The sequence below is a fragment of the Melanostigma gelatinosum genome (assembly GCF_949748355.1).
Source record: "Melanostigma gelatinosum genome assembly, chromosome: 6".
Taxonomy (NCBI): Eukaryota; Metazoa; Chordata; class Actinopteri; order Perciformes; family Zoarcidae; genus Melanostigma; species Melanostigma gelatinosum.
Genome location: NC_136639.1, coordinates 25,322,515 through 25,346,342, shown reverse-complemented (window position 1 = coordinate 25,346,342; position 23,828 = coordinate 25,322,515). Strand labels below are relative to the sequence as shown.

The 23,828-nt window shown below is 43.1% G+C and overlaps 1 protein-coding gene across 1 annotated transcript in view; it reads right to left on the bottom strand.

Moving 5' to 3' along the window:
• Positions 1-23,828, bottom strand: part of unc5db (unc-5 netrin receptor Db) — a 225,222-nt gene that overhangs the window by 12,031 nt on the left and 189,363 nt on the right. Inside the window, exons 12-13 of the mRNA XM_079269905.1 lie at positions 19,254-19,425; positions 3,158-3,385 (exon numbers count right to left, since the gene is read on the bottom strand). Coding sequence (XP_079126031.1) covers positions 3,158-3,385; positions 19,254-19,425 — 400 coding nt within the window. The remainder of the gene's footprint in view (positions 1-3,157; positions 3,386-19,253; positions 19,426-23,828) is intronic.

The following is a 23,828-nucleotide window of genomic DNA, read 5'->3' as shown; positions in this document are numbered from 1 at the left end:
TTGCTAGATTACATTTTAAATGTTTAACGCAATGTTAAAATAAGTCATAATTATCTTTTTGTTTCACATGGGACATGAACGGTGGTCTGCTGGCTGAAAGTATTTGTTTGACCAATCCATCCATCCATCCATCCATCCATCCATCCATCCATCCATCCATCCATCCATCCATCCATCCATCCATCCATCCATCCATCCATCCATCCATCCATCCATCCATCCATCCATCCATCCATCCATCCATCCATCCATCCATCCATCCATCCATCCATCCATCCATCCATCCATCCATCCATCCATCCACCCACCCACCTCCTCCTTCGGTGGCATTTGATAAGAAAGGTATTTGTGCATAAAAAAAACATAATCCATGAGAGAATACGTTTCCCTGGAAAAATTGACAATGCAGTTTTGTTTTATGGAAAGGTAAATTTTAGGAGACTAGGCTGCATGTTGCCCGTTTTTGAGTTTTCTGGAAGCTCCTTATCTGCTGGTGGACACATGGCACATGATGTTTTACAGCTAACTGAATGTTAGAATGTCAAAACTGAGATATCCAACCGGTAGAATAGTGGAAACACAAAATGTGAAGACCATTGTGTTCATCATTTTTAAATCCTTTTTTGTTGTTGTTGTTGATGATGTTAGAATTCAGGACTTAGAAATGATCCTTTGCCAAGGCTAAAAGCTAAAGGTTGAGGTGAACAGTACTTTCTGGCAGGATTTGAAGTGGAAGATAACGTCTGCTAGACGAATACTAATATGGGTGGTATTTTCAGGAAGGAAGCTTTTATCGTCTCCGGTACTGAATGCTGTGACCTTGGAAATTGACTTGCGGGGAGGAATTATTTCGACCCATTCCTAAGCAACAAGACCTTTCCTGAAATTCTTGTTACAGCGGACACACACAAAAAAATCACACTAAATCAAAAAGTGTTGTTTTAGTATCTTTACTTCACCTGAATGTTTCTGTTAATTAATTGATGAAATATAACAAAAAGGGCATCAATTTTGATTTAATTATCCAGAAAATATTACTTGTTGGGGAGGTACTCTTTTAAAAGCATTGTGCAATATCAGAGAACATATTTGAAAGCTGCCAGTCGTAACCCTTCCTTGGTCTCAGCTGAAGAAAATGTCTCCCTCACACAAATGTTTGAGTTGAATCAGGCTTCCTGTTGATCCACAACCCAGGCTGCGATTGTGCCTGAGCTTGGAAAACACCACAGCAGAGAAGCGGCGCTAACAGACAGGAGCCCAAGGGACCCGCAAAAGTCTGGCATCTGCTCGGCAGGCTGGAAATTCATAAACCAAATCCAGAATGCATTTTAAAGCCAGCTGTCGCTGACGGCTGCGACATGGCAGAGAGGCGGTCGGGAAGGTAGAGTCAGTCATGAGGCTCGCCGTGCTCTGTTCAACTCGGCTCAGATTTCTGTTCGTTTAGTCTCTCCAGGGAGGACGGGAGGCTTGGTGTTCACTTATGAGATCTCAATGCTGTTAAATATCTACAGGTCGCTGAAGGATAATCAAGTAAAAAAAACAACAACCTTTGGTTAACATTTGAATGGCAGTGATTACAGTACGGCAGCCTTTGTCTCAGTCTATTCAAATGTCTGGAAGAGAGTCTGTCAGGCTGTGACAGAGACCCCACCATCAGCTCTGCACTGGTGTTTCACAGTGGTGATGAATCTGTAATCACTCACATGGTTTAACCGGTGGAGAGCACACGCTGAGGTCTCGGCTGCCTCAGACAGCACAGGTTAAAATCGCATACGCACAAGATGTTCAGTTTGAATCCAGGCCATGACCTACAATGTTCTTCCTATTGCAGTGGAAAAAGGGCTAAAGTGAAAATGTGCATCCTTCCAGAAAGGGGGAAATGAGTAAGAAATGCTTTGTCTTTCTCTCTGAGATTTCTGTCTCCACACAAATACAATGGCGGTGAATGGAACCTAATTTGTGGAGCTCACAGCTAGAAAAAATGTCTTTTGAGAAATAATGTCCTGTTGACTCTGTATAACGGTGTGCATTGTGGATGATCCAGACTAACCAGGAAGTGTTATGACATGTTAAACTTTCCAAATGTCTTTTTTTGTGAGTGCTATGAGTACCACAAAACAAATTTCACTCAACATTACATTTGAGGGACAGACAACTTCAAATAAAACATAAGAAAGCATGATTCTCTGTCATTTTTTGGCCAATTGGGGGGCAACAAGAAGCTGCAAACACTGACATATTATCACCGTATAAAGTTGAAGTACCGAACGTGTTAGCAAACATTTGCCTCTTTACACATCCAGCAGACACAAAGCAGCATTAGCATTCATTTGGACTCTAGTTTTAGGTATTATTTCCATCCTACACCAGCTCCTGAGTGAAATATCTGGCTTTAGTTGCTAAATGCTGCGCTATGTTCCCTTAGTTAGTCACTGACTTTGCCTGTGTGCTCGTTGGTGCTGGCTGTACAGAGTTTAACAGAGCTGGAAGCAGCATATACAAGGCTCATGAGAGCCGTGAGAATGAAGCAGAAAAGTAAAATTGTCTGCTATAAAACTAAAACACTGAGCTTAAAGTAGCTCAAATGTTGCGTATAGAGCTGAGGGGAATTGAAGAGTCCGGTGATGATTCTCTGTGCAATCGGTGAATTAACTTGTGCAACATCGTGGAATATGGCCGCCTATGTATTCTGAGTTTATACAGCACAGTCGCACAGCAGTTTGTGAAATAGTCACAAAATGGTATCGACAGGTTAAGTGTACAGGGTAACGAATCGTCTTTTTTTTGTGCTCCTCTGCACAACTTTGTTTTCGGGACGACATTATGTCAAAAACAAAAGTTCGGTTAAGGGAAAACATCATGGTTGGCCTTACAATAACTCAGTACAGTTCGGTTTAGGCAACAACACCACAAAATGAGTGTTCGGAAAACTGTCCACTACCATTTCGTGACTATTTCACAAACTGCTGTGACTCTGGGCTGGTTCTAACATTTTGGCTCAAGGAACTACTTAAGCCATTATTACTGACCACATTGTCTTCATGGACAAATGAGACTGTGGAAAACTCTTTGTCAAGTTCTGGTGGAAACCCCCCTCGTTGGAGGAACCAAAGGGGGAAAAGAATGAGTTGAACACCTAACCGGCGTCTTCCCCCACCTGAAAGGCGTGTGGCGTGTCGTCCACACAGTACACCCGCAGGCTGTATCTCATGGAGCCGGCCTCCATGCTCCCGAACACAGCCAGCTTCAGCCTCTTGACGGCAGCCTGCGTCAGGGGCTCGCCCACCAGGGCGTATGAGCCCGGCTGGTCCAGAAGCAGGTGGCAGCTCGTCGAGTCCATGAGGCAGTAACAGGAAGTGCACTCCTCCTCCACCGACATCACTTCCTGCAATGAAGCACAGAGATGGTTCCCCATGAAGACACAATAGCTATCTTCCTGATGTTCCTCTCAGCTAGAACATAGCACATTCCGTATTCCTCTACATAACTGCTGCGACCAAAATGGAGCACAAAAGTTATATCGTTATAGTTATAGCGTTATAACATAAACTTCAAACACTCGCTACAAACTTGCACTCTAGAGAGTCGTATGTGTCGTATCATTAACCGACTATGAAAGAACCAAAACATTCTGCACACTGTCAATCACTTGTACACACTTTATTCACATTTTGGTTCTCCGACCTCCATCAGGTAAAATCAGAAGAGATTATTTGGTTCTTTCATGCAGACAAAAAGGAAGCATTATGTCCAATGATGGTATGATTGCATTTAAAGAAAAGCTTTGATTCGATGAGCTCGGACACTGACACACTGATCAGTTTATTTTGTGGGCACAAATATATATTAAACATTTGCACAAAAATCCATAATTGAGAATATAATGATTGTCACTACTGTGAGCAAATGTCAAATATACTGCTTACGTATAAGTCTTCAAAGAACATTTCTTCTCTAATTCTATAATGCAAGGAATCTCTGTATGTTCCAGTACGTGTTTGTTTGTGTTGGTATACCCCGAGAACCATGAATCCAAACTACTTCACCGTTGGCGAGACCCGAGGATGTCACAATTGGTGCAATTTGAACCCGTGAACCGTACAACCGAACAATATATATATGTATATACGTATCAATATATATAATTAAGAAATGGGCAGTGTCTATGGGGCCATTTTCTTTTTTTTTGTAAACTATAAATTTAGATTAGAGGTGAAGTGCTGCTCCCTATATCTTTGGAATATGTGGCCAGGCATTACACATTTTTGCCTTTAAAGGGAAATTAGTACGATCAACGGATTCAAACTCACATTAACATCGGATCAACTTCCAATAATCAGAAACAGCCATTGTCTTACACACTGTTTGAGAGTTCCTCTGATGTGGTACTAGATGTAGCACACATCGTTTATTACTGAAGTCTATTGCAGAACGAAATATTCATGCCCAGAGCTATGTGGATATGAGCAAATGAACGTGTGTATACAGTAGAATGTATTGTGGATTGCATTCTGGTACACTGCTGTTGAATAATGGTGCAGGTAACATAACCCTGGTTTAAATCACAAAGCAAAAACCCACACAGGTTGTAAGCAGTCTCCTGAGAATGTGAGAAAAAACATTTGCTTCATGAGTGATGGTTTAGTACAGAACACAAAATGGACATTATGAACAATACAGAGAACAGCAGCTGTGAAGCACTACATTATTGCCAACTGGAATGAAGGAATCTTTATCGTCCTGTTTTTCCTGCTGTCCTTTCCTTTCCTTCATCAGAAACTGAGGAGAAGACATAATAACAAAGCCAGCAGAAAATGGGAGTTCTATTATACCAAGTAATGACAAGCCAAATGAAATATCTGAAAGAAACATCTTTTTTTCCCCTTTCTTTTTCAATTAATGAGTCAGCTCATTTGAACATATCCTGTTTGAAGTAGGCCTACTCTCTGCTGAGCTCATTCTCATGACGGAAATCCAAAAAGATGCGTCACCAATTCCAGTGGAAATGCCAAGATTCACTTCAAGGAAAATACACTGAAGTTAAAACTGCAAATGACATGTGATATACTGTATGACCAGCAGTGGCGGGCCGTCAGGGCCTCCAAAGCCTTCTCTGCTGACCTAAACAGAATCACAAAATTATAGCTATTTCATAATTTAATAATTTTTCATTTCAGGTTTGCTGGATTGATTTGTCATGCTTTGTTGTCATATAAATATATGAAACTGGTTCTTGTGAGTTTGATGTTGTCATTGTGTCAATTACATCGATTTTGACTCTATGCATTGTCCGTTAATGACGAAGCATCCCATCATCGCGGGGTTAGGGTCGGACATTTGGTTCTCTGTTTGGGTTTTTGTTTTGTTTTACAAAGCAGGAGTTATGGTCTGGAGAAATGGGGATTGTGTGGCGATTGCTTTAGCCCTGTTTGAATCAGTAGGGAACAGCTAAACGCTGCGGGGAGAGTGTGTAGCTTGTTTGCTGCTGTTGTTTTCCTGTTCAGCTAGTTTAGCATAGCCTGCCAGATCACACGCGCCTCACCAGAGTACAATGTTTTGTTTCCGGGGTCAGAATGTCTCTTACGTGGTGGGTTGCCAGTTTGAGCGAAGTCCACCGAAAACATTATATTTCCCACAATTTAAGCTTCTGCTTTTCCAAATGCACTTGTATTATTCAAAGGTATTGTTCGGTTAATATGATAATATAATATCCATAGCTGTGGCGTTATAATGAGGTTATTAGGAGGTGGTTCAACTGTAGTAGGACAGCACTGAAGGCCCAGGTATAAAATGCACGGCCCGCCACCGATGACTAGTAAGTATTTTTAAAGGAATACTTCAGTCACAAAATGATCATTTGAGAATCAATAAATCACCGCGTGAACTTAAGATTCTTGAAGAAAACTGTTTTTCTTGCATGTTTCCACGTTGAACGAAGAATTAAAAAAACAAAGAAAAAACCTTTTGAATCAAAACATCCGTTTGAATACCCTCACACAACTCGTGCAGTGTAATGCAAGTCTCATTGAACGTCGTGCTCAATACTTCCCAAACACATGCATCTTCACGAAAACCTTACTATTTCAAACGCTTCGCAGGCGCCCTACTAGTCCTGACACGCATGGACACGTAGTGCACCTGCACAAGCATGACTCTTTATGCAGAAGTGTTTTAAATAGTTTAAATATAGTTCACAAACTATGTGAGAGTTTGTAAACAGATGTTTTTAATGTAGTTTTACTTTATTTAAACGCGGCCCCCATTTACTTCAATTCACCTCTACAAGTGTTCAAGACACACGGTGAGTAATTGATGTCCAAGTGGTCATTTTGTAGTATTCCTTTAACCAAAAGGTGAGCTTCTTTGTTTCCAACAGAAGGAGAATCCAGGCCGAGGAAGGCAAAGTGCACCAAGTTCACCTTCCAATCATTATCCGTAACCCTCTCACAATATTGTCATGCAGTATGTTGCGAGCCACATCCTTGCAGGCAGACAAAACCTATGAAGTACACGTGATTATGCCATTCATGAGGATCCGTGTGACCAAACGGCATGCTAAAGCACAGCCAGAGGAGCAGTAGTTATTCCCTCACAAATAGTCACAAGCTAACTGGCCGTGTGGTACGTTACCAGCCATCAAGTCACGCAAGACTGCTTCAGAACACCGGCGTAACTGCCACATAGCTACAATTCTCTATAATCTATGGACTTACCTAATTAGCCATGTGCTTTGCAGAGTTTTGAAAATGCCTTAATGCTCAATGAGATGCAACGTGAAGTTACCACGCGTGTTCAGTCACATCCACATCGGATGTCTGGGTTCTTTCTGGGAACACTTTATGTTTATGCATTTTATACTCATGCTTTCAGAATTGTCATAAGCGCGGCTTAACTCACAGCAATATGGCACTGAATAAGAATATACTGTGGCTGGGAGTGCTGCGGAGTCTTCTGTGGGCAGTGTGTATTCTAACAGCAGCTGGAATAAGGGTATTTTAATGGCCCTGTGCATTTGCAGGTATTATGCATCGCCATAACCCTATGCTCTCTCTCTTTCTCTTTGTGTTAGCCCTCAATGGTAAGTCATTATTTACACTCTGAGGAGCTCTGCCCTCTTTTAATATGAGAGTGAAATATCTCAAAGCGACATGAATCTTGTATTCACTCACATCCCCCCCTGGTCTCCTTCCTCATTCACAGCACTTGCACATCTCGAGAAATTGCCCTCTTACACAGAAAAAAATGATTAATTTTGTCACACAATGGTAAACCTAGAATACTTATAAATGGCGAGATTAGGTAAACATGAGCTTGAACTCAAAGGAGGGGAGAGAAAATACACAAAGAGCTCTTCAGAACCACATCAATCTCTGAGCCAACGGCCTGAAGGGAGTCGCCAAGGTCTCTCTTCTTACAAGGATGAATAAAAGAGGGAAGCGAGCAACTTCTGTTTCTGTATTTTGGCATCCACCTGCGCATCTCTGTATTTAATAGGTGGGTACTGTTGGGAACTGAAAAAAAAAAAAAAAACTCAACAAAACTACTTGGTACTTTAGTAAAACATTATACTCTGCTTAAAATAAGCACACTTGTTAAGTTATTAAAGTTATAGACGTAAAGTAGTCAAAGTCAACGTCGACTATTGGTGTAACATAGAACATGAACAGCGGTATCCTGGGTGAAAGTCCTGTTTGTTTGATCGGCCTATCCGCCCCGACGGCCTTCTTCTGTAGACTATGATTATTTGTGACATGTCAGAAACAAACCAGCTGCAGCAGAAAATACGTTACCCCTCGAAATGTAGTTGGAAATGCAGTCTTGTTGTATGGGAATGGATTTTTAAGAGACCGATTTTGCATCAGAACCCATCAGTTATTGGTCTGACAACAATTTATCCTCTGTGAAAAACGGCCAGTATTTCGAGAGTGGCAGCAGACATACGGATAAGGAATATCCACGAAAGATTTCCTCTTCTATGTGTTGTTGTTTACAGTCGGTTAAGCAACTTGCGATGGGGGAATAGCATTTTTGTAAGTGTTTTAGGTCCAGACGACATTTCAACTGTTAGCTACTTCGAAACACTTCGGACAACCAATGATCATGGGGGAAACATATAGATAAGATGTTAACTACAATGGGAAATGGTCTTGCTACTGTATAATCATGTTTTGATAGCCAAACAAACAAGACCAAGTGAAGCTATGGATATATGCTCCGAACATATACTCGAAAACACCAAAAAGAAGAGTGTCGGCTCCGAGCAAAAAGATAATTACAACTAGGTCTACTCTTAGTACAAGGGTACCAAACAAAACCTGCTGGCGACTGTGGCTCAGAAAATACAGAAGATTGGCGGTTCGATCCTCACCTCCTGTCCATGTCGATGTGTCCTTGAGCAAGACACTTAACCCTGAAGGCCATTCACCTTGCATGGTAGCCCCTGTTATCAGTGTATGAATGGGTGTGACTGAATGAATGTAGTGTTAAAGTGCTTTAAGTGTTCGGAAGACTCGAAAGGCGCTATATAAGTACAGTCCATTTACCACTAAAAGAAACTTTTCCATGAATTGAAGAATAAGGTCCATTACCTTGCATCTTTGTTTGGTGAAACAGTGGCGAAGAGGCTGCTGAAGCTCTTGAATATTCTTTATATCAGCCATTTCTATCGTTTAGAAAAACACAGTGGTGGGCCATCAAGGCCAGCTAAGCCTTCTCTGCTGGCCTAAACAGAATTACAAAGTTATAGCTATTTTATAATTTAATAATTTTTCACAAATACACTACATGTATTGTAATTGTTTTTCCCATTCGCTTATTTTGTCATTGCACAGCTCCTGTCTTCCTCTGTTGCTCTGCTTCCAGCACAGCGTGTTTTAAGGAGAGCTCTTATCCAATCAGATTCAGCCCCTATGTCTCTGTCTAAGGAGAGAGGCCTGATGCCTGCTAGAGAGCCTTTGCAGTTTAAGTGAATGGGGACGATATTGTTGATTGTCATAGTCTTCAACCAATCAGATCTTTAGTTTGACATGTCGGGCGTATTCTTTGACGTGCCAGTGGCACCGAGGTAGCCTGCTAAGGACGTCAGCATTAACGTGCGCCGTGATTGGTCAGATGCACGTGACTAATGTGAAATTTAAGGAAGCTGGCAGAAGTTAGTTGGAGGAGTAAGAATTCTAATTGAAAGATATGGAAGAAATTATACATTTTTTAGGGTTTTGCGTGGTGTAGTTTATTTATTTGTCTGAACGGTGTTCCTGGCTGACAGCGTCGCACATTTTTTGGCTGGGAATGTGTTTCATTTTAACTGAGCATCTTGGTGTTTGGAGCTACGCTACACTAACCTGAGGACGCCATAGCATGGCAGGACACTACACTTATTAGCTTACTTCGACCTTGATGAGAGAGTGCAGTCGCTTTGCTGCTTGCTCTTGCCTCTGCTTGCCTCTGCTTGCATTTTCTTGCATTTTCTTGCTTCAATTTGCCAGATATATCACATATATCTTGCCAGATATATCACATATATCACTCTTCAACATTTTAGTGAAGACAAATCCAGAAAGTCGTCGAGCTATTTGGATTGTTGGCTACTGCTAACTAGCAGCTAAGCTAAAGCTAAGTAGCAGCAAGATGCCTCCCTTCTCCACGGATGACTACTACAAACTCCTACAGAAGATTGCAGTCTTGGAAACAAAAATCTACAGACTAGAAGTAAACGCGGAAGTAAATGGACTGTGTGGGAATGATACCACTCTACCATGGCCTCAAAACACTGGACAAATGCAAGCTAAGACACAGCTAACTAGCATAACCAGGCCTACCAAGAAACAGGAGGAGAGAGCAGATAATGAATCTTATGCGACTGACTGGCCTGCACTAGCACACGGGCAGAACTCCTCCTCAACCCCTGCACCCAGACGGACAAAGCCAAGGACAGCTAAGGAAAGTAAAACCTGCAAAATACCTCCACAACAACCAAGCCTACAACTTCAAAACAGATTTGCTCCATTGTCGCAGGATCATAAATCTCCATCTGATGACCTGGATAAGCAGCTATCTCCTCAAAGCAGGGTAAGAACTGAAAGTAAATGTGAGAAAAGGCCGCAGGCAAAGCGAGTGACTGGGCCTGAGACTCTGATTGTTGGTGACTATGCTGTAAAAGATGTCAGAAAACTGTGCAGCCAGAACACCAAAATACTCTGCTTTCCGAAAGATATGGTCTCTGACACGAGAGACAAATTCCTGGACATCGTGGCTGACTATCCCACAGCGAAAAACATCATCGTGCATACAGGAAGCTGTGATATTGTGAAACAACAGTCTGAAGTTCTAAAGCGAGACTTTATTGATCTGTTAAACACAGTCAGCTCTGTCAAGGCTGAGGTGTTTATCAGTGGCCCTCTCCCACCAGTCAGAGGAGGAGATGAAGGATTCAGCAGGCTGTTTGCACTGAACAGATGGCTGTCAACTGCATGTGCTGACCATTCAGTACATTTTATCAACAATTTCTACCTTTTCTGGGAGCGCAGACATCTTTTTGCAGCGCATGGAATTTGCCTGAACACGTCAGGGGTAAAACTGTTTACCTCTAACCTATTTTTCTCCCTGCGTCACCCGTCTGTCCCTACTGCCAAGGACAAGATACAAGAGGAGTCTAAACAAGAGATAACCACACAGCATCGCCATGGAGACCTTACGGGAAGGATGCCCCCGCCTAACGACAGCCAAAAGGAGGAGTCTCCAACCTCATCATCAGGGACCGCCTTCGCCTCCGATCTCCCACTTTCCACACCCTTCCCAGACGAGGAGTCGTTACCTCCCTCCCCAGCACCTACTTCCACCCCCCAAATTCCATCCAGGTCCCTTTCCTCTCTCACACTCTCCCCATCCTCCCCCCACCTGGAGTTCACTGACCACATGAAAGAGCTGGTCATTGCTGGGACCAAACACACTCCTCGCCACACTCCTCGACGGTTCCACAACCATCTTCTGTCTCCCCTACATGATAACGGAAATAATTGATATCTTCTGGGTCCAGGCTACAAGGCTAATGACACCAATGACTCTCTCCAGGAAAAGTCGGGGCCCTGTATGCAGCTAGCCGCTTCAATTCCTGTCCTGCAAGTTTATAGAAAAAGAAAGGTGAGGCTGCGAAGAAACAATAGTAAACATGCTAACTTATCAAACTTAGCATACATTCCTCGTCAGCCTGTCCAAATAAATTGGGCAAAGAAAGCTTTAACCACATTAAACTTAGCTTTATTAAATGTCAGGTCTCTGTCAGGAAAAACATTTTTAATCAATGATTTTATTGTTGGGCACAAACTGGACATTTTGTTTTTAACTGAAACTTGGTTAAATCAAGATAACAGTGCAGCTGTTCTTATTGAATCAACACCTCCCAACTTCAGTTTCATGAGCGAAACAAGAGCGCATAAGAAAGGAGGTGGAGTTGCTATTTTATTTAATGATTCTCTTCAATGCAAGCAGATGTCCTTTGGTCATTTTGGTTCTTTTGAATATGTGGCTCTGAATTCCACTCAATCTCTATTCCTAAACATTTACAGACCACCTAAATACTGTGCAACCTTCTTTGATGAGTTTACTGAACTGCTGTCTGTAATCTGTATTGATTTTGACTGTGTTGTTATTGTTGGTGATTTCAATATCCATGTTGATAATCCCCAGGACAGAGATTATATAGAACTATGTGGTGTCCTTGATAACTATGATCTGACTCAGCATGTGACAGGACCCACCCACAACAAGGGGCACACTCTGGACCTAATCATCACCAAAGGTGTAAACATTTCCAAGGTTGCTGTGACTGATGTTGCACTCTCTGATCATTTCTGTGTTTTCTTTGAGAGTGCAATCTCCTTGCACACAAATGTCCAAACCAAGGTTGTGACAAAGCGTTACATCTCTGAAAACACCAGTGAACTATTTATTCAGAAGTTCTCCTCCACACCAGCCCTCTCTTGCCTCTCAGTCAATGAGCTTGTAGATGGCTTCAATTTTAAAGTTAAAAATATTATTGATGCCATTGCACCCACTAAAGTGAAGGTTGTCTCGGGTAAGCAAAGATCTCCTTGGAGAAATGCTACGCTGGTCAAAATAGAGAAACGAGAGTGTCGGAAAGCTGAGCGCAGGTGGCGAAAAACTAATCTCCAGGTTCACTGTGACATCTATAAAGAGAGACTTCGCAATTATAATTTGGAACTTAGAAATGCAAGGCAGTCATTCTTCTCTGACATCATAACCAAAAACAAGAACAATACACGCGCCCTATTTGCAACCGTCGACAGGCTAACAAACCCTCCAGTGTCGGTAGCTGCTGAGCTCCAATCCACCTGGGCATGCAATCAATTTGCCTCCTTTTTTACTGACAAAATTCAGAAAATTAGACAAGCAGTCAGTGCCTCCACACCAACCACAGGATATGTGTTGTCCCGATCTCTGAATAACATCCATTCAAATATCATGACACAATTTCACTCAATCGACCGTAGAAGCCTAGAAGACATTATACAACATCTGAAGTCATCCTCCTGCTGCTTGGATATTCTACCAACACACTTTTTCAAAAATATTTCAAACTGCATGACCACTGATCTCTTACATATTGGAAACACATCCCTTCTCTCAGGTGTCTTCCCACAAGCCCTAAAAACAGCAGTTATTAAACCGCTCCTAAAGAAGGCTAGTTTAGACTCCGCAACGATGAAAAATTATAGGCCAATATCAAACCTCCCATTTTTAAGTAAAATAATTGAAAAAGCGGTTTTCCAACAGCTGACCAACTTCTTGGCCGTAAATAACTGCTTTGATGTTTTCCAGTCAGGCTTTCGATAGCACCACAGCACTGAAACTGCTCTTGTTAAGGTTTTCAACGACATCCACTTAAACATAGACAATGGCAGAAGTTCAGTCTTAGTGTTACTGGATCTCAGTGCTGCATTCGACACGGTCGACCATGCCATACTCCTAGAAAGACTAAACATCTGGGTGGGACTCTCTGGCACAGCACTTAACTGGTTTGAATCCTACTTGAAGGACAGAGAATACTTTGTGTCTGTAGCTGATTACACATCAGAGCTGACTAAAATGACATGTGGTGTTCCCCAAGGTTCAATACTGGGGCCTCTTCTGTTCAACATCTACATGCTTCCACTAGCTCAGATTATGGAACGCAACAAAGTGTGTTATCATAACTATGCAGACGACACACAAATCTACATAACGATGTCACCAGGGGACTATAATCCCATACAAGGGCTGGGTAACTGCATTGAACAAATAAACATCTGGATGTGCCAGAATTTTCTTCAATTAAACAAAGATAAAACAGAAGTAATTGTTTTTGGTACCAAGGATGAACAATTGAAAATCACCGCTCAGCTTCAGTCACTGATGTTAAAACCCACAAACCAAGCCAGAAATCTAGGTGTAGTTATGGATTCAGACCTCAACCTGAACAGCCATATCAAGACAATTACAAAATCAGCCTACTATCACCTGAAGAATATATCAAGGATTAGAGGACTTATGTCTCAACAGGATTTGGAAAAACTTGTCCACGCATTTATCTTCAGCAGACTGGACTACTGTAACGGTGTGTTTACAGGTCTCTGTAAAAAGTCCGTCAGAAAGCTGCAGCTGATTCAGAACGCTGCAGCTCGAGTCCTCACTAAGACCAGGAGGGTGGATCATATCACCCCAGTTCTGATGTCTTTGCACTGGCTTCCTGTCCAACAAAGAATTGACTTTAAAATCCTACTGTTGGTTTACAAAGCACTGAATGGTTTAGGGCCAAAATACATCTCTGATCTGCTGCTGCCTTACGAACCATCCCGACCCCTCAGGTCATCTGGGACCGGTCTACTATCTGTTCCCAGAGTCAGAACTAAACATGGAGAAGCAGCGTTCAGTTTTGCTGCTCCACATATCTGGAACAAAGTCCCAGAAAGCTGCAGGTCTGCTGAGACCCTCAGCTCATTTAAATCAAGATTGAAGACTTTTCTGTTTGCTGCTGCCTTTAATTGAACCACATTCAATTAATATATTAATCAATTTCCTGCATTTCTGCATTTTACTATTGCATTTTATTTCTTACACTGTTCTTAATTGCTGTTAAATCTTCTTTTCGCCTTATGTTTTGATGCTTTTAATGGTTTTAAAAGGACTGCACAATATATCGCCATTTCCTCCGGGACCGAGTTCGTGCAAGGCGTACACTATAAAACGCAGATCGGCAGAGATCTTTTCCTGACGTGGTTTGTGTGCGAGTAATTGCAGAATTGCGGCAGTGTATGGTTGATTGCGTGCAGCGTAATGTCTCAGGGAGACATGTGAAAATTACCTTATCAAGACATCAAGTCTCCGGACACCAGGATTGTGGGTAGCGTCCAGTGAAAAAACATGATATCTCTGCTTAGAGTATCCTCGACGGAGTTTCTGTACGAGAGCGCAAATCTTGAGTTAACCGATGAATCGTTGATAACGGGCGAAGTTTAAAAGAAAGTAGCAGAGGACAGGTCCAGAGCAGAGGCCTTGGCTACTTCAATTATTGTTTCAATGTATGTTTTAAATCTCCTCTACTTTTTGTGAAAATTACCTTATCAAGACATCAAGTCTCCGGACACCAGGATTGTGGGTAGCGTCCAGTGAAAAAACATGATATCTCTGCTTAGAGTATCCTCGACGGAGTTTCTGTACGAGAGCGCAAATCTTGAGTTAACCGATGAATCGTTGATAACGGCGAAGTTTAAAAGAAAGTAGCAGAGGACAGGTCCAGAGCAGAGGCCTTGGCTACTTCAATTATTGTTTCAATGTATGTTTTAAATCTCCTCTACTTTTTATCACTGAATTTGATTTCTTACACTGTTTCTTTAATTGTTTTTAAATCTCCTTTTCTTTTGCCTTATGTTTTGATGCTTTTAATGGTTTTATGTGAAGCACTTTGAATTACCTTGTTGTTGAAATGTGCTATACAAATAAACTTGCCTTGCCTTGCCTTGCCTTACGGTGCTTTTGGAAACTTTTGGAGAAACCCGAGTGGATCTACAGATCCGCGGCTGGTCCGTGGCCGGCAGAGGTGGGATCCCGGCCCCGCTGCGAACCGGCGAAATACAACTGGGGCGGCTCGACTGTCACTGGCGTCCATGAATCGAGAAGGACTTCTTACTGGAACTAAAACGATGTACTGGGATTAAACTCTTTGTCAACAAAGAAAGGAGGATGGAGTTTGTCTTTAAGTGAACAGCATTCGGTAAGTGACACTGTTCATTTGTCTATCGTGTCGTTTTTATGAATAACATTTGAATGGCTCGTGCTCTTGTGTGGTGGAATGCGTGGATCCGCTGCAGGTTTGCTGGATTGATGTGTCATGCTTTGTTGTCATATTAATATATGTGACTTTGTTGTTGTCATTGTATTAATTACGTTGATTTGACTATGCATTGTCCGTTAATGATGCAGCGTCCCATCATGCACGGATTCATGTTTCTGCAGCGTAGCTGTTCCACTGTAGTAGGACAGCACAGAAGGACCAGGTATAAAATGCACGGCCCGCCTCTGGAAAAACATAATTCAGGACAAAAGAAGCAGTTTTTCCTCGAAATTACAAGCTCTTATAAGGGCTGACAACGACCACAACAGCCAGGGGCAAAGCGGTGATATTCATTATTCTGACCCATGCTCAGCTTGCCAAAACTTTACATCAGATTTACATTTACATTACCGCCTGATTGAATACTATCTTCATGTTGCTGCTGAAAAACATGAGCAGATAATGCAAAGTGACAGCGTTCGGGCTTGTCATGCCTTTGGATTTGGGATTAAGCTCTCTGGACTTCATCCACACCGCCGGTAAAAACAATCTTCTTTGAAATAAAAAGCTGACATTGTTGGAACACATACACAGAAAGAGTTGGTAAAAATACAATGTGTCCTATTCAAAAGCATTAGAGCGACGCTAACAAGAAGCGAGTTGAACTGCTTGCTTGTGTTTGGTGTTGATGGTGTGTGCGGATGTGTGTGTGTGTGTTGCTGTTTAAATGTGTGATGGGGGGGGTTGGGAAATGTCCGTGGAGGCAAATGGAGAGTCGTGCCCAGCCAGAGAAACAATCTCCATGACTCTCCGCCTGATAGGCTCACATCTAAATTCAGCGTGCCATGTCTTTCCTGATCCACTAATCGATACTGCCCTTGTCTAACTGCCCCTTATACCTCACCCGTTGCCCCCCCACCACTCCCCCCACTGACTGACAGCAGCCATGCCTCTTCTTGCCCATTACACGCTGTAATTGTTTCTTTATTTTCCTCCTGCCAGACCGGCGGTGTTACCTTCATGGGGTCTTATGTCACGCTCTGAGCCCACAGAGAGCATGAGGCTGGATCAATGAGCAACACCACAAAGCCCAACAGTCCTTTATGGCTCACGCATAACTCACCTGACACATGGCACACGCTCGCTAACAGGACCTTTTACCGCATGAAGCACATATATATATATATATTAAAGGTCAGCAAACAGAGGGAGATAACAGAGTCAACAAACCGTGGCATCTAAGGTCAAGGAACAAGACTTGAACGTCCGTGTTCAAAACGCACTGTCCTGCACTGAGTGACATCTGATACTGTGTCAAATAGTTCAAGAAAAAAAGGCAACATAAGGAAACTATGGCCGTGGTTACACTTTGTTTTCTGTGACTGAATGCACCAGATTGAAGCTCAGCTGTGTCCACATATGTGTGTCCACACTTTACATTTCAATGCAACCTGCTTGATCGGACAGGGATCGGATATATTTCTTCTTGTGGGTGGGGGGGGGGATAATGAGCCCACATGCTGTCTACACCTTACTGAGATCCGAATTTAATAATAGAAAGGTATGGTAGTCAACGTTTTTGATCCCCTTTAAATTGTGCCGTCAATGAAACATATGATGTTTGTCAGTTTAAAAGATCATTTTAAATGGGATCAATTATTTGTTTCACGCCATTTTTGTTTTTCAATTTTTTTTTTACAGCCCCAAATCATGAATTTGCCTCAGAGGGCTGAACAATCTGTACAGCACACGATATCTTCTGTCCCTAACGATTGACAACTGTAAATATATTTTCCAAAATAAGGTCCCATGGTGACATCGGCCTTTAATGCGAGCCAGGCGACCTGAGCATGTGTTCTCAACCAAGCGTACAGACATGCCAGCTAATGCGTCCTGGCATAATGTCATAATGTCGCTTTGAAAGACAATTGTAACCACGGCCTGCGACAACATATCTTAGAGTTAAATGACATTGAGCTGCCGTACTGGCATGGAGAAGATACTGTTAACTATGCTCAGTCCTGCTTGTATTCAGATACATTAATATAGACCAGGGATTCCCAAAGTGGGGTGCGCGCACCCCTGGGGGTGCGCGAGCTGCCTCTAGGGGGTGCGCGAGAGAAAAGATGTAATGGCGGTGCAGTCCCGTCTCCTAAAAATTACGTTCCCCCAAAAATAAAATGCATTCACAATTACGTTTGACCACAAACGTATTTTCTCCCTGATTACGTTTGTGTTTGACATATTACAAATACGTTTCTCATCAACATATCTTTGCTGTACTCTAGTCTTTATTTTTCTGTGATCTGCCTCGCCTCTGCCCCGCCACCCACGAGTTGTTGACCCGCGGCCTGTTCCGAGGGCTGACAGACCTGACGATCGGGTGCCTCGCGGCGGGGGCGGCTGGAGACCTCGCGTCCCGGCGCCAACGGGTGAGCGCCGCCACTCGGAACCATAAAACCAAGTCCCGGATTTCACCCGGGGGACATTCTGGAGGTATTGTGACCGGGTGATGTGCCTCGTTGCTGGGGAGGTGCGTGTGTGTATGAGCGCATTTCTGCCGGAGACAGGCGGCGTGTTGTGGTAGTATTCTGACCGCGTAATAGGGAGAAGGAGAGGCAGTGGTGGAGAGGGAAACAAATGTTAAAGAGATGGTGGAATGTATGATTGGAGAGAGAGAAGCGAACAAGTTGGACGTGATCCCGCGTCCAACAACACTGTGTCGCGCGCATCGATGCTTTGTCTGAAGACATCCTGGCTACATTAGTCGGTCGCGTGAAGAAGAGTGAGTTTTACTCTCTGCAAGTAGACGAGTCTACAGATGTGGCCAATCTGGCCAATCGTCTGGTGTACATCCGTTACCTTTTCGAAGGCACGGTGCAGGAAGAGTTTTTTGTGTTTTTTATCTTGTAAACAAACGCCACGCGCGAGCAAACTGTTCTCTCATTAGTCCGATTTTTATGCGGCTCTGTTGCTTTTTTTTTTTTTAAAGGTGTGTGTGTGGGGGGGGGGGGGGATTGGGGGTGCGTGAACCCGGTCTGGATGTAGAAGGGGGTGCGTGGCCTAAAAAGTTTGGGAACCGCTGATATAGACTACTAGTGGCTTGTTTTACATGAGATACTCTATCAGACAAATATTCACAATTTTTAGCAAACTGGTCAGTAAAAACGATACACATCCAGAAGATACGGAGGCGTGTTTTTATTTCCTCGCCAGCTCTTTGTTTAGAGCTGTTTTACATAAAATATGCTGGTGCTGGAAAAAAGTTGGATTGCATACAGGTATCATATACATGATATGGACACACTGGCAGCTTTTCCTTTGCTTTCAGATTTAGTTTGACATTGTAGGCGTGTAGGGTTGGTAGATCCAGGTGTTTCAGCTCCAGTTGCATTGAACAACACGCTGTCTAGAGACATGGAAACAACGGAGCAGTATGGCGGTCACATACAGTAAATGTTATTCCATTATCTTACCATCGTATCTCATGTAGCGTGAGACAGGTGGTCAGTGGGTTGAAAAGGATTTCATTTAAATACTGGTTAAATTAAAAACAATGAGATACTGATATATATGGAGCCTAGATGGTGACATCACAGCTCGACCTCAACAGCATATCCTGTTTTTTACTTTTAGGTTGTGACTTATATTTGAATGGTGTTTACTCTGTCTACAAAATCTGCACTTCAATGTCATTTATAATCTAGTCTTGAGGTGTAGCAGGCTTTGCAGTACAATCTTAAACAGGGGAAACCCTGAGGGGCGGCTTGTTTACCCTGCTTTCACTCCTGTGGACATTTAGCTCCAACAGAAAAAGAATAGAGCCATTGGGGGAAAAAGACAATGGAGGGGAGTCATGTCTGAGCCCAACCAATATCTTGACGGGGTGTACTGTACTTGACAGGTGTGGGCCCGCAGCTCTCACCTCCCATTTGCTGTCCTGGGTTTTCCTCTTGAGCTGGACGTTCCAGTTCTCTGTGTCCACCTCGGCGCAGTGAGCGATGGTCATGGCCACCGGGGTGAAGAGGTCCAGGACCGGAGGGCCGTACGTCACCTCTGGGCCCAGGAGGATTTCACAGCCTTCCAGTGTTTGGACACTGAACACACACCGTGACACACACACACACACACACACACAGAGAGAATGAGACACATTGTATAAGATACATGACAAGAAGCTGGCAGCAGAATGTTAGGAATTGCAGGGTTTCCTGCACAGATGCAGTCTTAATGTTAGCATGTCTGCAATACATTAGTATACTGCAGGACTGAAAAACACTTAATGTGAAATGCTTAATGAAGATAGTGCTTGTTTTTCTCACCAACATGATCCATAATCTGTGAACCTTTTCACTCAAGAAAAGGTTCAGAAGAGCCACCTTGTTCCTCGTGTTGTACATGGCGGCACCTTTCTTGCTGTAAGCACTGTTAAGATTGTGGCCACTGTTCTCCACTGACTTGACCATATTTAATTAATATATAAATGTATTAATTTAATTAAATCTAACCTTGCCTTCAGACAGCCCTTTCTGATGGGGAAGTGAATCACACAACAACACAAACAAACCAACTCCCATGTTCCGCCAGGTAAAGTGACTGTTTCTGTCAAAGGAGTATGGTGGCGATGAAGACAGCATCGATAGATGTTCAGTCCCACGTCAGAAAGGGCTCTCTGACGGCCAGGTGAACCGGTACAAATATTGTAAATATAGCGTACACTTAAAACTCATATCGGTCTTTTTAATGTGGCTAAAATACGTCATGCTGCTGCCCCCGACCACAGCAGTACATCGCTTTGCTCCAGCGGCGTGCTGAATGCTATCTACTTTAGGTAATACACTGACAATTGATGAGTACTCATACAAATCCCTTTAATATCTCTGTTTTAGCTGGACTCTTGCTCCTGGAATATACCACAGTGCTACAGAGCCAGGCTGCAGGACTTCGTTCAGGCACAGGTGCAAAAGCCACTGCGATCAGCCAGCGAGCTGGAGTGAGCTCATTAAAAAGTGGCTTACAACGAACAGTGGATTGCAAGAGGATGGTGGCCCCGGCAGCCGCGGCGGTTGGTTTTTAGAAAAAAGGGCAGGCGGGGTCGTGACAGAGGAGATCAATGGCTCCACAAAGCTTTCTAAGTTCACATCACATCAGAGATCTGAGTGTTGATTTGTTGCCGTTTCCTCCTTTGAATGGGAAGTGATTTATAGTCGTCACGGAAGCAGCAGCTTCAACGAACAGCACGCTACACAATGCCTTCAAACAAACAGGTTGAGAATGAGGAAGAATGATAGTCGTAGCGAATTAGAGCTGGACTCAACAGCTGCTGTATAAGAGTCTGCTTATTAAAGATATTCCAGTTCATTCATTATTTCTGATCATCATTTCTATCAGTTTATCACTACGACAACAAGAAAGAAACATGAAAGACGGAAGGAAAATTATGCTCAGAAAGGTTGCAAACAGCTTAGTCGGATCATCTTAACCACCTTAGCACTGTGTGAAAAACAAACATGTTAGGGGAGGTCCCAAAGCAGAGGGCTTGTCCAGTGTTTGTATTTCATGTCTTGCATTTTGTCTTAAATAGCAAAACACTGTCGTTTGACAAAGAAAGGTGTTATACACATACATTGTTATCTCAAACTTTCCATCACGGTGACTGTGGCTCAGTGGTGAGCAGGTCGTCCTTCAGTCAGAGGATCAGCAGTTCGATGTGTCCTTGGGCAAGACACTTAAGCCCATGAATGTCTCCCTGCGGTTTATGAATGCCCTGATGCATGGTAGCCATCAGTGTATGAATGGGTGAATGACATGTTGTGCGTTAAAGCACTTTGAGTGGTTGGAAGTCTAGAAACGCGCTGTTCAAGTACAAGTCCATTTACCATTTACCACATTCCCAGATCTAAGCGTTTAATAAAAATACATCAATATTAATCATGCAAATGTTGGCCACAACTAGAATTATCCTTGATATTTTATAAATGCCACCGTCCACATTCTCAATGCATTTCCACATCTACTTCTTTCTCATTCTCTAACTCATTTCATTCTCTGGTGCTCAGAGATTGCTCATTACTTTTCGTGTGAAGAAAGACTGATGGAGTCACATCACGTCGCTGTCCACCTATACATCACGACATAAGTACCATGGTGGTTTCCCACTGAGCCACACACAGCCATGCTACAAATGTATCCTCTCACTGTGCTGCTTTTGGATAAAATCATCCCTTTTAATGTGACCATGTCAACATGGACCTTTATTTTTACTTGGAAAACGAACAGCCTGTTTTAGTTTTTTGTCTTTGTCGGTCTTTATGCTACGCTGACCTCCTTCCTTGCTCATGACTACGCGGGTTTCACGAGTTATCGTGCATTACTTTTTCTAGGTAAATGTACAAACAGCGAATGAGAACAGCCTGCTTTAAATGACAAATGATACACCACAGACCTGATCGTCTACTTGCAATGCAATGACGCACTCTTAACCGCTTCAAAAATGCTACTCTAACTTTCTTTATTCCTTCTGTTAGCCCAGGGGTCGGCAACCCTCTTCAGCCCCTCTGTTGCAGCTCCTTGAGGCTACAGCCACACTAATACGTTTTCCTTTTAAAAGGGAGTTTTAACAAACAAAAACGATCTCCGTCCACACGGCATTTCAGCATCGTTGTCGAGATGATCTCCGTCCAGACGTAAATGCCTGAAATCGAATATCTCGTGACTATTCACGTACACTGGGCATGCCGGTGGGTGCCGGTGTAAACAGGAAGTAGATTGGTTGCTCAAAGCCGCTAACGTGACTTCAGACGGTCTGATGAAGCCGCAGGACACGATGCTCGCTAATCGCTCCAATAACAGCTGCTTCCTCCGCAGAAAGACTGAATTTAAGCTGCTAGTACAGACAACAAGGTCAGCAACACCTGTAATGAGTTGTCCATGTTGAATTAACCTGGTAGTCGGTAGTCGGTAGTCGGTAATCAATGCTGTTGTTGTTTGTGTCCGGGAAAGGGTCACGTTATAGGGGCGTGACGAATCAGGGAAGGACACGTCGTGACTGCTAAGAACCAATCAAGTACCGAACGTGGGCGTCTACGTCATCGTTTCTAAACTTATGCGTTTACGGTCGTCCACACGAAGAGGTAACCGCGGAGTTTTCAAACTGTTGGAAACTCCGGCGTCGTGTGGACGCTCAGTGTAAACGTAGCAAAACATATGCGATTTTAAATGGAAACAGAGTAGTGTGGACATGGCCTCAGGCTTTGACAAAAAATAACATGGAACTAAATAATGTTTTATTTTTTGCCCAGTGGACAATCTTTCAAAGGGAACACCTCTTATCTTGGAGTTTGAGGTGATACCGTGTCACTGAAAATGATTTTTTTTCAATATTTTGTCAAGTAAAATGTGCTTCACATCCTATTATGTCGCTGTCAAGCGCCTTTCCCTGCAGGTGGCTAATCATGTTTGCAGACCCTCGCCCTCGGTAAACTATCAATGGATAAGTCCAAAAAAAGAAAAGTCACGGAGAAAAATTGAGAGTTTAATTCTGCGTGGACGTCTTACCTATGCTTGATATGTGGCGAGAAATTAGCAGACAACAACAAATGTAATGCTGAAAGTCCCTTCCAGAACAAACACACAGCATTTGCTGAAAAGTATCACGCTGGAGATGAGCAATAAAGAGCGATTTCTCAACTGCTGCAGCAAACTGAGCAGGTTTTTTTTCTCTTCATAAGAGTTTGATATTATTCTAACAGGTACAATTGCAATAAAATGTCAAGAATTGTCTGTATTCTTGTTCTATAATTTCATAAATACAACAAACTATAGTTTTTGTATGTATAATATAACTATATATACCACTTTATAAGATGTGATCTCAAATAGCTTTTGCGGCTCCAGACAAATTTAATTTGGTGGAAAATAGGACGAAATGGCTCTTTGGCTAGTAAAGGTTGTCGACCCCTGTGTTAGCCCAACTCCTCAAAACGTTTTTTCTTTTTCATAAAGAGACATATTAAGTAAGCATCTGAACTATTACAACAGCATATCTGAATGAAATGCTGCTTCGTGGTAAATGCTCTTTCTGGCTGCTCCACTACCACGACTCCGGACTTTCAAAGTGCTGCCTCAACATTTGACCCTCCATCTCATTGCACACTCACCCTGAGCTCACAGTCGGTGTTTCTGTTATGTCAACAGCAAAACCCCTTCTCCGGACTGCTCCGGAGGGAGCACTCGATCCCTCAGCCAACAGCGCTGAGCCTGATCACACACTAAATGCATGACTACCTCCTCCTTAACCAGCCTGCAACTCAGGCCCGAGAGTCGGGCAGCGACCTTAAAGAAGCGCCTGAAGCCAGCGGACTCTCTCAATTCCACTTGTCATCACGGCGAAGGGCTCTGCGCCGCAGCTTCTGGAGCCCCTCGACGAGCTTCATTATTTAAAGTGAGCAATGACTCACTCCCTCAGAGAGCCAGGGAGCCGTGCCAAGTGGCAGATTGG